Below are 21,745 nucleotides of genomic sequence, written 5' to 3'. Positions count from 1 at the left end.
AAAAATTATTTTAATTTATTTTTTACCCACTCCACCACCTCCTCTACATACTCTCCCCCCCCCCGGCCCCAAAAAAAATGATATATTTTTTATTTTATAAAAATAAAATCTACCCCATTCTAAACCTCTGGTCCTTATTTTTTCTTTTTTTTACATTTTTCTCATTTTGTGCTAGATATGTACGTACATATATTTTTAGATTTTTTTTTACTAGTGTACAAATATAACATAAATAAATTAAAACTTAAAAAAAGTCTTGCAGTGGCAAGTAAAAAATATTTTCGATATGTACATATTTAACACTAAATGAGAAAAAAATTGGAAGCGGAGGGTTATGTGGGGAGAGTAGAATTATTTTTTTAAAAATAAAATAATATTTAAATTAGTATTTGAAAAAGGGGGAGGGAGAGGAGATGAAGTAAAAAAAAAAGTACTTTTATAAAAGAAATTTAAACAAAAAAAAAAATGGCCGGGGGTAGGGGGAGGGGGTGAGAAAAATATTTTACATTTTATTTTATAAAAGAAATATTATTTTTTTGGATAATAATTTTTAAATTTTAAATTTTAACTAATACTAATAATTTATTTAATTTTTGTCAAAGTTGAATATTTTGTCCATATGGAGTGTGATGTGATAATTTTTTAAAATAAAAGAGAGTGTATTACACACCATGATGAGAGTGGTATAACAGATATAGGTGTGTTTCTCAAACTAAAAAATGATAGTTTAGGTATGAAACTCACACTCTCAATAGTTTATGTATGAAACTCAAAAAAATGGTATAATTTAAGTGTGTTTTTGACACTTATCTCATAAATTTATTATCAAAGAATTGCATTTATCCTTGTACATAGTTTTGTTTTATAGAATCAAGTTGAGTTGATATATAATACGTACTTTCCTTGTCCAAATTTATTATGTGAAGGTGTTTGACTAGGGTATGCACGTAGTTTAAGACCGAAAAAAGGACTTTTGAAACTTGCGAGCTGAAATTAGTTCTAAATATCGAAATGTGTTCTTCTCTTTTGGACAACTAAACCGGAAGACCAAAAGAGTGTCATATTAATTGAGATAGAAAGTATAACACGCAACTTCATCTTCACAACAAGTCTGATCTAAATTGTCCAAAATTCTTTACACTGTCAACGTAACACAACTCAATTAAACCCTTAAATAAATAACAAAAAAAAACAATTATTTTCAACCACATGACATATTCATGGTTAGACTTAAACAACAAATTGTAACATGGCCATCTTTTTTCATGTCTTTTTAAACCCCTCTCTTCTCTTCTCACACATATCTCATACACAATCTCTAGCTCATTCAATTCCTTCTCCCACCCAACCAACCAACAATCATACAATTCTCTAATGGGTGATCTTCCCCATTTTGAACCAATCTCAAAATATAACAAAGAAATTAATAGATCAAATCAAACAATTGCATCTGATTTAGATGGAACACTCTTAATATCAACAAGTTCATTTCCTTATTTCTTTCTTATTGCCTTAGAAGCTGGTAGTGTCATAAGAGCATTACTACTTCTATTATTTGTTCCAATTATCTACTTTATTTACATATTCATCTCAGAATCTATTGCAATTGAAACCTTAATCTTCATATCCTTTGCTGGATTAAAGATTAAAGACATCGAAATCGTCTCTAGGGCTGTTTTACCTAAGTTTTATTCTGAAGATGTACATCCACATACTTGGAAAGTCTTTAATTCTTTTGGGAAGAGATATATTGTTACCGCGAATCCAAGAATTATGGTTGAACATTTTGCAAAAAATTTCTTAGGTGTTGATAAAGTTCTTGGAACTGAATTACATGTTTCTAAATCTGGACGTGCAACTGGATTTGTAACAAAACCTGGTGTTCTTGTTGGACAATATAAAAGGGATGCTCTTATTAAAGAATTTGGAACAAATGTACCTCATGTAGGTCTTGGAGATAGAGACACTGATCGCGATTTCATCTCCATATGCAAGGTAAATTTTTATATTTTAACTTATATATACTGACAGTCGCTAACTATTCATTTTAACATGTTGTCACAAGTAATTTGCATTGTCATAAAATTATGTTAGCGATGAAGTAGTTCATCCTTTTTTTTTTGTAGTTTAATGAACGGTTACATGTAATTATTTTTACGATTGGATAGGGTAAGAATAATTCTACTGTGCTAATTTTACTAGATTTCTCATGTCTTTTTCACTCAAAGTTTTCTAATATTATAGGCAGTACAATATCTATAGTAATTATTGGTGGGGTTGGTAAGAAGTTAATTATAGCATTAATGTTCTTGATTTTTGTTCACGTGGTTGCTTTAATTTTTGTTTTCATTAAATGATTTTCCTATCTTTATTAACAGTACGCATACAACACAAAGAAGCGGAAGAAAGTTCAATAATTGTCTATTATATCTATATATATAAAAAATAAAAATTAATCTCCTCGATTCTTTTTGGTTCTGCCTCTACATATAGAAATCAAAAGTAGACTAACTATATACACTAAATAATTGCTGCTAAAATTGTCTTTTGTTGTAGTGTAGAGAAATTTTAGTATCTATATTTATTGGATTAATGATCCCAATTTAGGCTTTCACTAAAGAGTTTATATGAAATTAAAGCACCTATTTTGTATTACAAAGACTAGAAAAAGAGGTTGATCTTATGACTTTCTATACCTACCTAAGTTATTTGTTTGCTTGTAGTTGTTCCTTTTCTGAACATATACTAAACAAATAAATTGTTTGTCACTTTATTAGTCCATTGATCCTAATTTACGTGATATTTTTTGAATTTCAAGAGTTAATTGAATATATTTTTATTGGATCTTTTGATTTAATTTCTAAATATTTTATGTCAGAATTCACGAATAAAATTAAGAAGCTTTACTCTCACCATATAAAGAAAGACGTAAAGAATCAATGTAAAGAGTACTCATACAGACTTGGTTATACTGATGACATTTATTTAAAAAAAATAAAATGGATAAGTCATCATACATCTTTTACGTTCCAACTCATTTTTCATTTAAGATGTACCTCTAAAAGGATTATTACACACCAAACCCATGAATCTTTCTCCCAACTATCTACATGGAGGGGACCAAAAAGGATGAAGATAATTTAACTACCTATGGCTATATTATTATTAGTGTAAAATAATTTTCACATGATTGATTAGATCATGCTATAATTAATGGTATAATAAAACACAACTACTCATATATATTTAGTGTAAATGTAAAAGAAATAATTTTTACATGATTAGGTTAGTTATATTATAAAATGTAGTATTATAATTGGACATAACTACTCATGCAAAATTAGACTTGATGAATATAAGATAACTCCTTAATTGCATTTCTATATTTGAAAACATCTGTTTATAAACTTTACATTTCAACCATAAGTTTTCTAAGTCTTACCGTCACACAAATATTATGACATGCTTAAGATCATCAGAGTTTTAAAAGTCTATTGTTTTCACTTAAATTTCGTTTTGAGTCAAATTATGTCGCATAAATTTGGTACCTTATATTATTGTTTATTTTTACTATTTAATTAACTCATCACATATGTAAAATATTATTATTGCAGGAGGGTTACATGGTCCCAAGATCAAAAATAGAACCCCTAGCAAGAAATAAACTCCTAAGTCCAGTAATTTTTCATGAAGGTCGTTTTGTACAAAGACCTACACCACTTATGGCACTTTTAACATTTTTATGGATGCCAATAGGAATAATTCTCTCAATTCTTAGAGTATATCTGAATATTCCTTTACCAGAAAAAATTGTTAGATATAATTATATTATCCTTGGTATTAAACTTATTGTCAAAGGTACACCCCCACCACCCCCTAAAAATGGCCAACGTGGTGTACTTTTTGTGTGCAACCATAGAACTATTCTAGACCCCGTTGTTACTGCTGTTGCACTAGGTAGAAAAATAAGTTGTGTTACATATAGTATTAGTAAATTTTCTGAGATGATTTCGCCGATAAAAGCCGTCGCGTTATCGAGGGAGAGGGAGAAAGATGCAGCACATATTAAGCAATTACTTGAAGAAGGTGATTTGGTTATATGTCCTGAAGGTACAACATGTAGGGAACCGTTTTTATTGAGATTTAGCGCACTTTTTGCTGAATTGACTGATAGAATTGTACCTGTGGCAATTAACACTAAGCAAAGTGTGTTTAATGGGACAACTGTCAGAGGGTACAAATTATTGGATCCTTATTTTGTTTTCATGAATCCAAGACCAACTTATGAGATTACATTCCTGAATCAACTCCCTCCTGAACTTAATTGTACTAACGGAGGGAAATCCGCAATTGAAGTTGCAAATTATATTCAAAAGGTACTTGGTGGTACATTGGGATACGAGTGTACTAATTTAACAAGGAGGGATAAGTACGCAATACTTGCTGGAACTGACGGCCGCATTCCAATAAAGGAGAAGGAGAAGGAGAAGGAGAAGAAATAAATGTAATGGATTGTTATTTTCTCAATGTGTAATGTTTAATTATTAATCTTCATCAAGGCAATTGAAAAGGGAAACATAGAAAAAGAAACAAGGGAATTGCTTGTATTGTGATATTATTCATGTATGATGATGATGATTTTTATCAATAATATGGTTAATATATGTATATTATTTTGATTGGGATATATATATGTACAAGTGTTCTTAAATGCAATTTTTATTGATGGTGTGAATTAATTACTTACTACTACAATCAGATTCTTATATAACAATAATATTTCATTACAATAAATATTTATTTTGTGAAATTAATTTTTGATGTTATATTAAACTATATGTTAAAAACTATCGAAACAAAAGTCATTTTCAATATGTCAGTCCCATGCAGATTAAATGTAGTCATTTTCAATGCTTTAACTAAAGGCATGGCACTGCTGATGAGTACTTGTGGCAGTTGTTTAATTTCAAAACTTAAATGACATAGCACATTCAATTATTTCTAATCTAATTATTATTTTTATTTATTTCGAGTGGTACAAACTAAATGAAAGAAGAAAAAAATATATTCACTATTGGCTCAAATTATGTTTCTTTTGAAAAAGACATGACCTTAATTAAATGACAGTTGTACAAGAATCACCAATAATATTACTATTTGAACGAATATATTCCTACTTAATTTATTACGTTTACTATATAGTTGGTACTCGAATTGTTCTTTATGTCTTTTTCACTGTTCTTCAACTGTTTAGCAGAGTGTATAAAATTAAGGATGGATTTAGCCATTTAGGTATGGACGAGGGTATTCTTACATTGTATATAAAACATTTTTCTTAATTTTTAGTGAGTGTATATAGATTTTGAATGTCCTGAATACAAGACTAGAGATCGACTTACTAGTTTAGAGGGTTTAAAATTTACCTTGAGGTTTTAAATTTATATCACATGCACTATTTTCTATCCATAGTTTGATTTGGTATATTAAAGACAATTATGTATTTACTTATGCTTATCCATGTGATAATAATAACTCATGTATTATTAATTTATATAACTTATTATTATTTGTCAAAAGTATCAATAATAGGCCAAGACATGATTACTACTACAAGATATAATAGGTAATTCATTTTCAAGCCACTACTCCATATCGATCGATGGACATATAGTCATAGTAGTCGACCCAAAATGCTTCTCAAATTTACGGTCGTAAGGCATTTGGTTTCGTTATCATCATTTATGTGAACTATATACTAGTAGAAAAAGTAATGCTCAACTATATACTAGTAGAAAAAGTTTTGAACAATATTAATAAGTCACCTTATTAGCTAAGAGATGGTGATGTATATCCTCCTAACAATATATAGTTGTAATTAATATTTTCTCTTTTTCTTCTGCTACCTAGCTAACGTACGTCTTCTTTAGGTAATGTTATTGTGTTTATGAAAACTTTAAAAATATATTGATTGAATTAATTTTGTTTAGTTGCTATCGAAATAATGGAGACACTTATGAAAACTTTAAAAATATATTGCTTACTATGCTTCGTACGGAGGGATCATGGCAAATCACAATGTGTCACTTGTGGTTGACAATGTACTTATAAATTATGATTACTATAGGTAAGTACATGATGTTAATTATAATTTTAACCTAATAGTGTTAAAAAAGTTACACTATCTTATCTTATATTAGTGGTGGATCTAGAAATTTTATTGGAAGTTCAAAAAATAAAATGTAAAACCTAGGATTTGAACTTGTAACCTTATGAAAATTTTGAGAAAAATATTAAAAACATCCATGAATTTACCGTAAATTATTAGTTTCTCCCTTATACTATTAACAACTTTAAAATCACTCATCTACTTGACTAACTAATTTAAAATCATATCCAAATAGGTCCATTATTTTCCCTTCATTTTTTATTCTTTTTTCTGGGTGTGTAGGAATATTATAGTCGGTGGTTGTACAACCAACTAATTTGGGCGAAATGAAGTAAAAGAAGCAGGCCCATTAGCCCAAGCCCACGTGATTGAAGGTCCATTAAATGTTTAAATTGTCTTTAATTTTTATTTTTAAAAATGAATTGATCTTTAGTTTATACTAAAATCGTAACTTGGAAAATATTACTCATTCACCCAAATTTTTGTTACGAGATATATATATATATATTTATTTATTTAAAATTAACATAAAACAAAATGTCTGGAAACACGTTGGGCTACTCTCATTATTCCTAATACTTGAAACAAGGCGTTATCTTGACAACAAAAACTGACTTTATTTTTGCAGGACTTGTGATTATTCTTAAACAAGCCTCTTTTTTCCTCTTAAATGGATACAAAAGACTAGTTTGAGATTGAAGCGTTGTAGATCCATTGGTTAACTTATGTACATCCATTTTCTTTGCAGAGCTAACTATTGTAAGTTGTTGTAGGTAACATGTTTTGACTAATAGATATTGTATAATTGAACTATAGTAATACAAGTCATGGATTTTCAGAACAATTTTATAAAACTACCCTCTTATAAAACAATTAATTAAAAAAATAAATGTAATTACGGAAATGCCTTTACTACCCTAAGCTTCTCTTCTCACTTTAGTCTCTTAAGCAGCTCAGCGTCAGCGTAGTTTGAAGAAAGCACTGCCTCTGTATTTTCTGATTGCATAATAATCTGTTTGAGCTGAAAGAAAGCTCACCGTTCCATATACAGGTAGCTGATTTCTTCAGTTTTCTTCTTCTTTTGACTTATTTTTACTTAACCCCAGCGTTTGCACATAAACTGTTCGACGAAATTCCTAACAGAAAATGCACAACCTTTATGTATTAAAAACTCTCATATTTCATATAATATGATGATATATTTAGAGTTATGGGTATCAGAAGAAAAAGAGTGAATTTTTGGGTGATAATGATCTCACGTGAATTTGAACAATTTTTTCAAGAAAGTGTGTATATTTTGCTAAGAACTTGACATTGTCACATTAATGTTCTTAAAGGTTACAAATGACAAATTTTTATTCAAAGTTGGTCTTTTGCAGGCATAATTTGCAACCCCATTGAAGTATTCCATTGATATTGAAGGAATTTGGACGGCTGTAAGTTAATCTGATGGGAAAAGCATCCAGGGACAAGAGGGTATGTACTTTATGCAGTTGGTGTTTTCTTTTGCTTATAACCAAATGCTTCTTCCTTTAAAAGTTTCAGTTTTGTAGGATATTTACTATCGGAAAGCAAAGGAAGAAGGGTGGCGTGCACGAAGTGCCTTCAAGCTCCTTCAGATAGATGAGGAGTTTAATATCTTTGAAGGTTCTCTTCTTAATATCTGGCTTGAAATTTCCTAGTTTTTGTTCTCCTGATTGATTCCCTACGTTACCTATGGAAAGAGATTAATATTATAAACCTGTATAGCCCGTAATGTCTCCACAGAAAACATCTTATAAAAGTTGCAGCATTTTTTATTTACCAAGGAAAAAATGGCTTTGCTATCAAACGGATGTTGATGAGTAACAACTTTTATTACTGGTAAGGTCTCTTTGAAGGTCTGGAAAAGTTGGCAGCGCTTCATTAGTTCATTACAGTGCAGTTCCTGATGTAGGGTTTAGGCTCTTTATGGAAATTAAAGAAGTTGTGGACAAACGACATCCCTGAATTCTGAAGCAATATGTTGTTTGGACTACGGGGAACAAGATATCAAGTTAAAATATGTTTGGTTAGAGCTTGAAATAACTGTATGTTGAATGAGTATATGTATGCTAGTGAACTTTCTTTCAGCAAAGTGCTGCACATTAGGAGTTCAGAAATTCCATTTTTCATTGCTTTGTTGGTCAGAATTGCTTGTTTGTGTTAACAACCCTTTCCATATGCAGGTGTGAAGCGCGTTGTGGATTTGTGTGCTGCTCCAGGCAGCTGGAGTCAGGTGCTTACAATTGGAACTAGACTATTGCTGTTTCTATGTCTTTATATAGCTTTTTAACCAAAATAAACACTCGCTATAAAGATTTGGCTTTCTGATTTTATTGCTATAGTTTATACTCATTATGAGAGTGTGATACAAATTTTGGAGGTAGGATAGGATTCTCAACATAGTTTTGCACATCTACATGTTTATACTTGTGATGCCATTGGATATGTTGTCATAGTAGAGGTTTCTCTCTCACTTTAAATAAGGTTATCACTATTATGCCCATCCTATTTCAAAGAACTATTGCTTTTGATTTTTTGCTGTATGATTTAGCTTCTAAAGTTGATAAGTTTTCCGTGTTCTTATGCTTAGCTCTGTTGGATCAGACCTACACAGAACATAAGAACGGGAAGTATCTTAAGCAATTAAAAGAGTGAGGCAGTCTAAAGCCCAATAAGTACTGTGTCTTAGAGTGTGATCTTTAACTTTACTAGGGAAATAATAGGAAAGACTTTCCATTTTCTGATATTTAGAGGCACTCATTTAAGAAGTATGTATGTGCTGTTAGATTTGGGATGCACCACCAATTGGCTTGTTTCTGATAGAACCATTACTTTTCAAAAAGAAATACATGAAAAAGTAAAGAAATATAATTAATGCGCTAAATGTCTTTCTCCTTGTTGTGATCTCCATTTCGAAGTCCCTTAATGGCTTTTTCTTATAGGTTTTAAGCCGGAAGTTATATCTCCCAGCAAAGCTGTCACCGGGTACCAAGTATGTGTACTTTCCTTTTTGTAGTATGAGTGCTATGGCAATTGCTTGTACCTCTTTTTGTGTTTTCTAGTTACAAAAAAGTGAAAAGAGGCCCATTATAATGATATTCTGAAGTTTTATTTCAGATCTAGTGATTGAGGCCTTCTTGTGTAGTTGATGCCTCTGTGAATTGTTTCCCCTTTGTCTCATTTCATTCTAATTATATCTTTTAATCTCTTGGAATGAGAGTGGACAGCATTACTCATCCTAAATAGTAACAATAATAAATAAAGAACCAAAAAAGCTGCATCCACTTTTTAATACCACACCAATCTGCCGCATTGCAGACAATGTGCAATGCTATAAGTTAGCATGCCATCATATTCAATAGGTAATAATATAAAAGAACAGTTAGTCATGAACCAAAGCTTTAGCTTGCTGCATCCCTTCTCCTGTAGTCCTACAATCACATAGACCTTGCCCCACATTGAATGGAATTTTTTTAGCTCTCCATGTTATCAATTTTTTTTCTAATGGTGGTTGAACAAGGCTGTTGCCAAGTTTCCTACCTTAGAGGGTTGCTACTGTAGTCTGCAGCTATAATATGTTTGTGGGCAACGAAGTTTTGCTTTAACATTCACTGGTCAACCAACTTTAAAATTGTATAAGTCCAATTGCTTCCACCTTTACCATTTCTGTTTTCATGGCCATGTCACCAGTATGTAACATGAGGTGCCACAATCTTTCTTATTCATGTGATTTCCAGGGACAATGATCCACCACTTATCGTGGCTATTGACTTACAGCCTATGGCTCCGATTGAAGGTGTTATTCAAGTACAGGGTGATATAACAAATGCTAAAACAGCTGAAGTGGTATGGATTTCTATGCTGTTCCATTTCTTTATTATAGAAATTTCGATTGCGATGGTTGGTGTGTAACCAGAGGTGAATCTAGGGTTGAAATTTATGGGCTTAACCTTTATGGTTCTTAGCATTGTAACCATTTTATTTTCAAAGTTATGGGTGATATTCCTTCTTTTGCCAGAAATCTTTTTGTCCATCAAGAAGCAGCTCTTTTCTTTGTTGATGAATTGGCCAGTGTTGTCTTCATATTTTCTTAGAGTGGTCATGATAAGTTCTTAAGTTGTTTTACATGGACAAATTTATAATGTCGTCAGGATAAGATAAATGATATAATCCTATGGTCCATCTGGTTGCACAGAAAAACTTTGCAGTGATTGGTAGAATTTCTCTGTCCAACAAAAACATGAGAATGTCTTAGCTTTGTTGAATCGATTTCAACCTGCACTTTCTCCATGATCGGCCTTGTTCTTGCTTTAGCGGCCACATCCATTTCCATGGGTACTCGAACTGGACTCATTATTTGTTTCACGAAGTGCCATGTATGGAGATGAAAGGGGAGTTTTGGTAAGAGTACCCATACCGTAGTTAGAGGACTGTCTTCCTCTGGAGTGAAATCCGGCATCCATCAGCTTAGCCACATAGGCGTACCTTCAATCTTAATCACATGTTTGAAGTATACCACTCTGAAATCTCTTCATTATAGACATCAATAAACACATTTTTGTTTTCGTAGAGCCCTATTTTGATCGATCCCTTAATAGGAATAGCTTCTTTCACAGCAGCTCGAACCGTCTAAATTTGGGGTCGCATTTTTAGAAATCTTCCATTGATAGTGTATTTGCACTGGCCATAATATCTTTGGGAACCTGCTACTGCCTGCATACAGTTGCTTTTTGGTGAAATAGATTCATGGGTTACCATCAGAATTCCCGTGGGATCGAGACATCGGGTTGCCCCGGATGCGCAGGTTGAGGACTGGACACCCTTCCATCGGGTGGTGAATGATTTTTTCGCACGGTGGAAAGGGTATTTGTTACCGTTGGTGTTTCAGAAGTTAGAGCGAGTATTTTATTCTTGTGAATCAGGATAAGTGGGTTTAATGGAATCTAAATTCCCAATTTCAGCACAAAGGAGATGAGTTATGAACTCAGGTTGATGTTTCAGGACATGATTAATAGAGTGGATGAAAGGAACATGCACTTTATATCTGCAGTTTCGAGTCCGTTTCCATTTTACTATTAGACACAATGCTCAGAGAAAACTAAGAGGTTAAATTTGGAAAGAATGTGGCTATGGTGTCCAACTATGTCTTTGATAATTCTCGTGTGATTTAGAATTAGATGTGAAGTTCCACTTGGTTTTGTCTTCTGTTAGGAACCCAAAAACTCTACGACCTTATGCTGTAAATTTCCAAACACAAACACAAAGATAACAACTCACTACACTGTTGTATATTTCCACCAACAAATAGAACAAATTTACAAATAGACAAACAAGATCTGTGAATGATAATTCACCCAACAACCAAGGTATTTCGAGGAACCTTATCCTCCAGTTTAACTACAGAATCAAATCCCTCCAGAATAAACTGCATGTCTTCCTTTAATAACCATCTTAACTTCTATGTAACTGCAAACAATACATATACATAGTAATAACTAAATAAAGTAGTAATACTTGGGCCTTGTTTTCACCCTTCTTCCTGCGTTTTATAGACCTTAGTTACAGCAGGTCCAACATCTTCTTACACCTTGATCTGTTTTGGTATTGGCTGGATCGGTAGACAAATTGCTATTATAACACGAGGCATGAACCATGACTTGTAGCAAATGAAAACATTTAGTTCAATTTTATTATTATAACACGAGGCATGAGCCTTGGCTTATAGCTAATGAAAGGATGGTTTCTGCAATGTGCTCAAAACAAACCTCATACGTCCATGCTACTCAATATTATTGTAAGATATTGGGCTTCTTATCTTAATGTGCTAGTTTGTTCTATTATCTTTCTTTGTACATTTCACTTATTTGTTCTTCTCATATTTCAAGGAGTATACAAGAAGATATTGGTACTATGTTATTTCCCCTCATACTTGTGGTTAACAGTTTATCAACATCACTGTCAAAAATTTTAACAGGTTATTAGACATTTTGATGGATGCAAGGCTGACCTTGTTGTCTGTGATGGTGCACCTGATGGTGAGAAACTCAACTACCCTGATACATTACGTTGGTATTAGCTGTATTTGATGAAACTAATCCGTGCTTGTGTTCTTATGTTGCAGTAACGGGACTTCATGACATGGATGAATTTGTTCAATCCCAACTGATATTGGCGGTTAGTTTCTTAGAGAAATTGTTGGAATTGATTTAGTGGTTATCATTCACCTATATCTATATGTATATGTATGTAGTGAAGTCGTAATAACATGGGAAGGCACACTCATTGATCTGTAGTTTTCATGCCTTGCTGCATGCCTGCATCTGTTAAAATATCAGTGTCGTTGTGCCAAATTTAGTTGATGCAAAGTGTTGTCTAGGAATTTGAAAGCTCATTTGTGAGTTAATGGCTGGATGTCTGGAAGAAATGCACCAAAAGGTGATCTCCACCGTGAAACCTGCTTTTCTTTGGAGACAAATAACGAAGTATTCTTCTTTCTGGTGATGTTATTTCTCTATTCCTAATATGTTGCATATATGGATTACCGAAAAAGGAAAACAATTGTTTCTTGTTATCTTGCTTGATTTTCTTTTTGGGTATCCCGCTTATATATTTTAGTTTTTCCTTGAACGATCAGTTATATGTGCTTAAAGAGATTTTCTCTTATAAACCTACCAAGTTGTTCTCAGTCTCTGTTTGGAGATATCTCTGTTGTCACATGGGTGGTTGAACTTGCAGGGCCTAACCATAGTCACTCACATACTAAAAGAAGGCGGAAAGTTCATAGCAAAAATTTTTCGAGGAAAAGACACAAGTCTCCTTTACTGTCAAGTAAGTTGCACGTCTACTCATTATTTCTGGATTTAGTAATCTTGTTTAATCTTCAGAGGAGACCTCAGTTTAATGTTTTCTGCTGTCAGATGTTCTACATTCTTGCATTTGTCTGATTGATGAATTGCTGATTTTTTACTTTCATACTGCAGCTAAAACTATTTTTCACGGAAGTGACTTTTGCTAAGCCAAAAAGTAGTCGCAATTCTAGCATAGGTGAGTGTATACTGTTTTCTACCTTGTTTATGTGGCAAATTTTCCTGTGAATGCAACCCATTCATTTGACAGCTCTTGAAAATGTTATTGATGTTGTCAATTGTCATATTTTGTCAAAACTTAATGTTGTCAATTGTCATATTTCGTCAAAGGTTGATTTTGTAATATTTCAAGGATTTCAGTCTTTGCTTTATGTCCTTGCAATCTTGAAAAAAGGTTCCCCAGTTGTTTGCACAGAAAAACTTTAAAATATTTACGGCTTTCTATTGTCATAAAAATATTTCTCCAGGGTTTGTTCATATATGCAGCTTCGGCTCTGCTTTTCTATGAATTAATGGAAGGTGTTTAGGAATTATTAACGGTCAATGAGGCATATCAAATGCAAATTGGAATGAACTCGTATGGTTCTGGTTGAGAAAGATTTGTTAAAGCAAGACTAGAGTTTTGCTATGTAACATAAATCTAATTCAATCTTTGCGCTGTGCAGAGGCATTTGCAGTTTGTGAAAACTACTCTCCACCAGAAGGATTCAATGAGAAAGACCTACATCGCCTTCTTGAACAAGTTGGAAGTCCATCAGGCACTGAGGACCTAGGTAATTTCGATGTGCAGATGCTTCTTCTCTAAATTGCCTTGTACTTCATTCTAACTCTGAATTTTCCCCCATATGATTATGGAGGTTAGTTGTGGATCTTAAATCTGCATCTTGCATTAGATCTTAAATTTGTTAGGAAGCACTCTACATCATTTTGTTTGTCTTGATGTAAAGTTTTCTAGTTGCTGTTTTTTATGTTAGAAGTAATGTGGCTTTCATTTTTCGAATGCTAGACTCCGATTATATTTGTATTTAACATTATCTTCCAAACCTCTGTTACATGTGACAGATTGCAGTAGTGGATGGCTTGAAGGTCCTAATAAGGTGTATATCCCATTTCTGGCTTGTGGAGACCTGAGTGGATATGATTCAGATCGTTCATATCCGCTTCCTAAATCTGCAGATGGAACCTATCAATGTTTAGACCCTGTACAACCTCCGATTGCACCTCCGTATAAACGAGCTCTTGAAATGAAAAAAGCGTCAAGTCAAGGAATCCATAATCTAGACAAGCTTTCTCTTGGCCCCTGAGCAAGAACAGTTCTCTTCTGTGACGTCTCAATTGTTGCAGTTATATGTCACCAAATGTAAGGGCTCCTTGTTAGCTGCTCCTGCAATTTGATTAATCGAATGTGTTTTATTAGACTTTAGAGAGTTAAGAACCAAATGAGAGACATATACTTGTGTTCCCCACTGTGGGATGTACGGTTTGAGTCCTTGCCCGTGAACCAAGCCTGATATTTAAGTAGAGAAGGTTAGATGAACGACACTGGTGTTTTCTTTTAAAATAATGAAAACGTACTTGTGTGGTAACTTGTTCTGTTTTCTCTAAGGCTTTGGTGTGTTTCCATGTGAATTTGAGTGTGCAATAAGTATTTCTTCCTCTTTTCCAGTCTAACAAACTACGGGCTCGCTTTATTGGGAGTAAGTTATCTCAGGATCAGTTATATCACCCTCAATATAGGATAAAAATAACACTATTATCCTAATATAACTAATTTCGAGATAAGTTATCCTAGTATAATACATTTAATTTTCTACATCAAACTTGATATTAAATATTAAAAATGTAGGAGTTATTTTTGATATATCCTCGACTTGAAAGTCTTTCTTGGAACCCCACTACATGTCTCTTCATCAAATTACGGGAAACACAAGTTTGGTATGAAAGGAAGAAAATAGTATATTATGTTGACATTCATAAAGCCACAACTTACTACATATTTCAATAATCCATTTAATTAATTTTACTCAGTCTTCTGTATCAAATTTACTTTTCAACTTTTATTTCCAATATATAATTATTTATAAAATACAATATACAACTCAATTTAAAATTTTAAAGATGCTCGTGACAGAGACTGAAAAGTAACATTTTACTCTCTAAAACCTTGAAGAAGATTTTTTTTTTTTTTTGGGGGATACGTATTAATTAGACAAATCAAAATTCATAAATCCTGTCTGCCGGCCACTAACTAATGAAAAAAATTGGTGATTAGTCCCTACGTTTTAAAATACTTGTTATATTTCATTTACGAGCTAAATTATATAAATTTTAACTAATATTTTAAAATATATTTTTTTATTATATTGATATCATGAGAAGAATTATAATATAGTATGATTTCATACAGTTTTAAAATATATAATTAATTTAATTCTAAAACTTAACTAAATCAATTCTCGAAAAACGAAGATAACAACTAATTATATGATACAGAGATGATGGAGTTTTAATATAATAAAAACACAAGGAAGGATAAATAAAAGTAAATGCACCCAAAATCTTGAAACTAAAAGCCAGGCGTTACAATATCAGAAATTTTGTTCTCCGTATGATATATTGGTCATGAATTTGAATTGTAGAATCAATCACTGATGTTTGTATTAGGTAGACTGTCTATATCATACCTCTTGACTCTAACACACAGAATATTTTGTGCACCAAGCTGCCCTTACATAAATAAACAACTAAAATATCTAAATATTTCCTTTTTCGTCTTCAATTGATCTACATAATAATTACATGAACATTAAAAAAACTAATAGCAAGTAGTGCTAGAAACAGAACTAGATCTATGTAAAGAAGAAGAAGAAGAATTTAAGAATTCAATACAATCTTCAATAGCTTGAGCTCTTTGTGAATCATAAATTAATGTTTGTGCATAAGAACTTGACCTTGTTAAACTTGTTGTTGATGATGATGATACTTTACGTGATGACCTTTTTTTTCTATTTGAATTTGAAAGGAAATTTAGTGCACTAGCCACTTTTATTCCAATATTCTTTACAAAACTAGCCACATATGATGAAGAAGAATAACTCTTTTGAACCCTAGAATTCCAATTAGATGAACATGATGGCTTCTTTTTAAAGTAAAAATTTGAAGGATTGTTTTGGTCATGGAAATTATCAGGGCTAAAATTTACTCTTCTACTCATTTTTTGGTTTTCTTTTGGTGGAAGAGTGGGAGAGTTGTGATATGAAGAAGAGAGGCAGTTGGGAAAAATGATAGTGAGGTATTTATTGAGAGTTGAAAAGAGAGAGAGAAAGATACTCACTCTATCTCTTCCTGTACAATTTACGTGACACATTTTAAATTTTATGAATTACATTTTTCATTTTATGTACGTATTTTTATTTTTTTAGTCAGTCCCTAAAAGAGTAATCTTACTATAAATAAAAATAATTTATCTTAAAAATTTTCATCTTACTAATGATTTACAGTCACACAAAAATCTAAGAAAAATCTAATTTTTTTCCGCTGTGGACTTAAGTTTAAAAAAAATCTTCACTTTTTTCTTAAAATATTGTATAAGTCAAATAGTGTTATATAAGATGGGACTAGAGAAGTAATTTTGACGGTAATTTTTGAAAAATTGAAATATTTTTAAAATATAAAAAATTAATTTAAAAATTCTAAAAATATCATATAAATTGATATGGAATAGTAACACTCCATGGGCCATTCATTTTTCAGTTTTAATTGTAGTACGTAATAAAGTAAAGGAGAAGATTCAAACCTATAACTTGACCTATTTAATTTATTATTATTGTATTAAGACCAGAGAAGAGACAAACTTTGACTGATATTCTGGCAAAATTTCATGGCCCATATTCATATCACTCTTTGACTATTGACCAAACTAGTGTTTCATGCATAAATTAATTACTTCCATGCATAAATTAATTTATGTAAAATGATCCCGATTTATATTACTTACTTTCTTTTTTAATTAATTTAAAAAAGAATGACACATTTCTATATTAAGTAATAATTTAATTTTAAAATATAAATTTTACCCTTAGTGAAATGATTTACAGTCACACAAATTTTTATCATTCATTTTAAACCACAAGTTTTAAAAGTCTTCCTTTCTTTCTTAAACATCGTGCTGAGTCAAAGTACCTCACATAAAATGGTCGGAGGGAGTACTTCGTTTGAACATTTTTATTTGTCCATTTTAAATTTCTTACGTTTCTTAAGAAATAATAATTAATATGAATATTTTATCAAAATATCTAATCGGTACAATTGATATATGGTTTTAGGTCTTGCAGAATAATTTGAGGTATAAGTAATTAATGTTGAGGATAAAATAAAAGAAAAATTATCTTTTATTAATATGTTAAAATAATAATAAAAGTAAAGATTTATTTTTAAAATAATAGACAAATAAAAGTCATGAATTTGTCATGTATCTTTTGGTTTCTCTCATATCATGTTAAATAAATAAACGTCTCTCGATATAACTCAATCTCAGAACTCATCATGACGTGGGGAATATTATCCAATATCATATAAGAAAGGAAAAATCTTATTCCACACTAATATAAGATTACACCCCACCCTTAGCGTGACAAAATTGAATATATAGAGCATGAACAATATAATACAAGGTCTAATATCGAATAAACCAAGATCTCTATCCTTTTATAAGTTTAGTTTAAATTTGAGAAAGGAAGCTTTGCCAAGTTAAACTAAAAGATGCAAAAGGAAACATGCAGTACAAGAATATATATATATATATATATATATATATATATATATATATATATGGGGGATATGATGACTTTGATTTACTCAAGATTGATAAAACGTGCATGGAGGGCAATCATGGAGTTAGTATAGGATATATATATCAATACAACTTTTAACAAAAGTTGAAGAAATATCATTTTCAAATAATTAATCATCATTAATCTTGAATATTGCAATCAAGAACCTCTATTTTTTTTTTTAGATTTTAGAATTTGGCTGCTGAAATCTTAGTTTCTAGAGAATTAGTAATAATTAATAAGCTAAACTTGGAAAACTTTATGAACGTAAATTATATTAGAGATTTTAGAGAATCGAGAAAAGATAAAATATGGTCAAAAAAGGAGAAGAAAGTGTAGTGGGGAATAATGGGCCCCTACTAGGAATGGGATAAAGTAAAATAAATGTAACATTTGGGGATGAAGAAGAGGACACGAGGTTATATAGGTGGAAAAAAAAGAGAAAACATGAAATGGGATTTATAACTTTTACAATTTTCAAAATTTACAACATAAATTTGTTACATTTTTTTGTTGTTGTATATTTATTTAGTAAATGTTATTGCTTTATTATCGCGATGATGTCACGTATGTGTGATGTTTGGAGTTATCGTTTGTGCATCTATCCTGAATGAGTGATCCACTTCCCTGATGATTTTACCACTTGATTCGACCAGCCAATTGTGTAACTTACCCAAATATAAGAACATGATGAAATCCTCATTTAAATATCAATTCAAGGCTTCTTCTCATTACTCTAACGTTAGAATACTTTTGATAGCATCTCCTCATGTATTAGAAGATCAACAATAATCCTAAATATAAGTGAGGTATGAATAGAATGATGTATATGCAAACTTACTCATACCTTGAAATGGTTTCTCTCTTCCTTCTCATTGTGATAAGTAGTTATTGGATTATGTTACAAAAAGAAGGTAATTTGAAAAAATATATCACAAAGCTTATTTTTTACAGGTCAAATTTGTATGTAACAACACATTGAATATTAAATGTTTTTGAATGATTTATTATTTCACTAATTTTATGCTCTTATACTTGTACACTTTTCAAATTACAAGTTGGATAATAGTTTTCCTTTCCTTTTTTTTTTGGGTATCTAAGGAAATTAATAAGATCAATTTTATCCAAAAACGTAAAGGGGATACCCTCATCAACTTTAACTTTAACAGGGTGTTCCCAATTCAATGCTTGGACTTGCCCAATGACTCCATTCTCTCTTTTGTTTGCCACTTTGATTCTTCATTTCCCTTTTTGATTTTAAAAAAAATAATACTATTACATCACATAAAACATAACTAGAGAGAGCTAACCCGAAGGAATATTTGGAAAAGGTGATTAGACGACAAGACATGCATACTTATAGCTTAACGAGAACAAGATTTTAGATAGAAGGGTATAAAGGTCGAGGATTAGAATAGAAGATTTGTTAGTAATCGAGCATTGTCTACTTTGCCTTATTGTTATTATTATTCACCTACTATTTTATTCATTGATTTTATCATTATGTCGTGTCGTGTCGTTTTCGTTGCTTCAGTTATCATATTATTTGACGTTGTTGATACTGTTCTCTTCATTATTATTTTCAGCGTGACTATTCACTATTATATTTTCTTTTGCGTACTTAACTTTGATATGGTTTGAAGCTTGAGCTAATGGTCTACTAAAAACTACCTCTCTACCTCTACAAGATAGAGATAAGACTGCGTATACATTGTCCTTTTTAAACGACACTTCTGAAATACTAAATATGTTATTGTCGTTTACTTATATATAATTTCAATATAAAGTAGAGTTTGTAAGAGAAAAATAAAGTAGTTTAAACAAATTAAAAGAACTTTTAAGCTATTATGTTACCTAAAAGAATATTAGGTGTGACCATTCATTAAAAAAAAAAAAGATTACTAAGCTGAAACATAAGGTAGATTACCCTTTGAATTGAATGTGTGAAATAGAGAGAGACAAATTTGAAATGTGGTGGTGGGGGCATGGTGTGGATATTTGGGAATCACTCCTACTATATCTTTACCTTTTCTTCTTACCTTCTTTGACTAAAAAGAATAATTGTATATCTTGCATTAAACAACACTTTGGTCATCTCTTCTTTTATGTCCAACAAAAGGACCAAACAATTAAAGAGTTTTTTTGGTAAGTTGATAAGATAAAATGGGGAACTTCATCATATCAAATAGACTATGATTTTTTCCCTTCATTTAAGAAACTCATATATAAATTTTAATATTTGACTTTACCAATTTCTTCGTCGTCGCAAGTTTGCTTATGTTATCGATTTCAGAGTTACTGATATAGCGTCTCTGCTTTATAAAGATAGGATGAAACTATGTACATCTTAATTACCGTAAATTTTATTATTTGAAACTAAATATGAATACTATTGCCACAAGACTAAGCTATGAAATTTAAGTTTGCATGGTAAACAAATTAAATATTTTGCTACAATATAATATTTTGATGGCTGAATCTATAAAGATAGCTACAAATCCTCTTTATCGTGGCAAAGGAATAAAGCTATAGACAGTAGTTCTTAGCCACATACCATGTAAAGTTTGTAGTTAACTTTTAGTTATGCTACATCTTGTTATAAATGCTATGGAGAAAAATATTATATAGCTAAAGTGTTTATCCATGAAAATTTTCATTTTTAGTTACAATCAATTTTGCAGCAATATATAGTTTATTTTTTTTGGTAGTGATCTCTAAACTAATGCTCAATATTAGAATCATAATTTTCAATAAAGGAAAGATCAAAATATGAAAACATAAACACAAAAACTATTGTGAATTCACAGGAAGTCATGAATAAGTAATATGTATTCTAACTTTAATTTTTAAATATAAAAGTTAAATTACTTAGTTCGATGCAAACACATCAAATGAATTATGTGGAGAGAGTTATTGTATGGTCCAAATTAAATTAGACAATATGGTTGACCTGCTATGCTTAGGAGAAGAAAATGATACTTCAAACAAATATTTAATGCCGCCATTGGAAGTGTTACAAAGGTCCATTTGCTGTCATTCGTATTGTGGAAAATGATGCCAAACAAATAGTTCAATTGACCCTCCTTAGGCATTTGAACCTTTTTTTTTAATGTGTATTGAGAAAATTTGAATGAATTTTCCTTATTCTAACAAACGATTATTAAAAGAGATAGTTGCTCTTCTTATAGGAGTACTATGCACAAGTCAAACTTCACCGGAGGTGTTGAGTTCGAGTCATGAAAATAATGACGTTCTTTAATATGACATACTGAAATTTCTGTTGGGCTATCATAAAATAGCTCCAAAGATACTCTTATATGTGTTATTAAAGGTTTTGCACCATTAAGAGAACCATATATATTATATATACACGGGAAAAAGGATAAATATATCCCCAAATTATCGATAATGGTATGCAGATACCCTCCGTCATACTTTTGGGACATTGGTTCCCCTGCCATCCAAAAACTACGACATATATGCCCTTCATTCTAATGGAAGACTAAATAGAGACATGTGGCGCAATCTCATCTGTCGATATGATATTTAATAAGTGTCGGGTCGGTGGATTAGATTATGACACGTGTATGTCCGTTAGTATAAAGGGTATATGCTCTAGTTTTTGGATGACAGGAGTACCAATGTGCCCCAAAAATATGACGGAGGGTATCTGCATAACATTTACGATAGTTCAAGGATATATTTGTCCTTTTTCCCTATATACACTTTATATGTAGGCTCTTTTTCTTTTCAATTTTCACCGGAGGTGTTGAGTTTGAGTCATGGAAATAGTGACGTTCTTTAATATGACATACTGGAATTTCTGTTGGGATATCATAAGATAGCTCCAAAGATAC

At 31.4% G+C, this 21,745-nt stretch overlaps 3 protein-coding genes across 4 annotated transcripts in view; 2 read left to right on the top strand and 1 right to left on the bottom strand.

Moving 5' to 3' along the window:
- The window catches only part of LOC125840365 (high mobility group B protein 1-like), a 285,818-nt gene that overhangs the window by 152,829 nt on the left and 111,244 nt on the right, over positions 1-21,745 (bottom strand). The gene's annotated exons all lie outside the window — the stretch shown is intronic.
- Positions 1,250-4,693, top strand: LOC125840346 (glycerol-3-phosphate 2-O-acyltransferase 6). Its single transcript, XM_049519307.1, has 2 exons — positions 1,250-1,995; positions 3,615-4,693. Exons 1-2 carry the CDS (start codon positions 1,375-1,377, stop codon positions 4,500-4,502), a joined length of 1,509 nt encoding a protein of 502 aa, XP_049375264.1. The 5' UTR covers positions 1,250-1,374; the 3' UTR covers positions 4,503-4,693.
- Positions 7,141-14,642, top strand: LOC125840356 (putative tRNA (cytidine(32)/guanosine(34)-2'-O)-methyltransferase). The gene is made up of 12 exons (XM_049519321.1): positions 7,141-7,217; positions 7,546-7,642; positions 7,720-7,813; positions 8,374-8,423; positions 9,133-9,182; positions 9,928-10,036; positions 12,165-12,225; positions 12,312-12,364; positions 12,926-13,018; positions 13,171-13,234; positions 13,722-13,829; positions 14,119-14,642. The coding sequence occupies exons 2-12, from the start codon at positions 7,616-7,618 to the stop codon at positions 14,358-14,360; spliced, it is 951 nt and encodes a 316-aa protein (XP_049375278.1). The 5' UTR covers positions 7,141-7,217; positions 7,546-7,615; the 3' UTR covers positions 14,361-14,642.

The sequence above is a fragment of the Solanum verrucosum genome, unplaced genomic scaffold, assembly GCF_900185275.1.
Source record: "Solanum verrucosum unplaced genomic scaffold, falcon-dt-bn FXZP01000137.1, whole genome shotgun sequence".
In the NCBI taxonomy this organism is placed as follows: Eukaryota; Viridiplantae; Streptophyta; class Magnoliopsida; order Solanales; family Solanaceae; genus Solanum; species Solanum verrucosum.
The sequence above is the reverse complement of the archived record's forward strand: the minus strand, read 5'-3'. Positions and strand labels throughout refer to the sequence as shown.

What these genes read in the sequence shown, in the direction of transcription:
- LOC125840346 (XM_049519307.1), top strand. Translation starts at nt 1,375, where the DNA reads ATGGGTGATCTTCCCCATTTTGAACCAATCTCAAAATATAACAAAGAA. An exon ending in ATTTCATCTCCATATGCAAG is followed by an intron (nt 1,996 to 3,614) that starts GTAAATTTTTAT and finishes TTATTATTGCAG; the next exon opens with GAGGGTTACATGGTCCCAAG.
- LOC125840356 (XM_049519321.1), top strand. Translation starts at nt 7,616, where the DNA reads ATGGGAAAAGCATCCAGGGACAAGAGG. An exon ending in GGAGTTTAATATCTTTGAAG is followed by an intron (nt 7,814 to 8,373) that starts GTTCTCTTCTTA and finishes TTCCATATGCAG; the next exon opens with GTGTGAAGCGCGTTGTGGAT. An exon ending in ATGCTAAAACAGCTGAAGTG is followed by an intron (nt 10,037 to 12,164) that starts GTATGGATTTCT and finishes AAATTTTAACAG; the next exon opens with GTTATTAGACATTTTGATGG.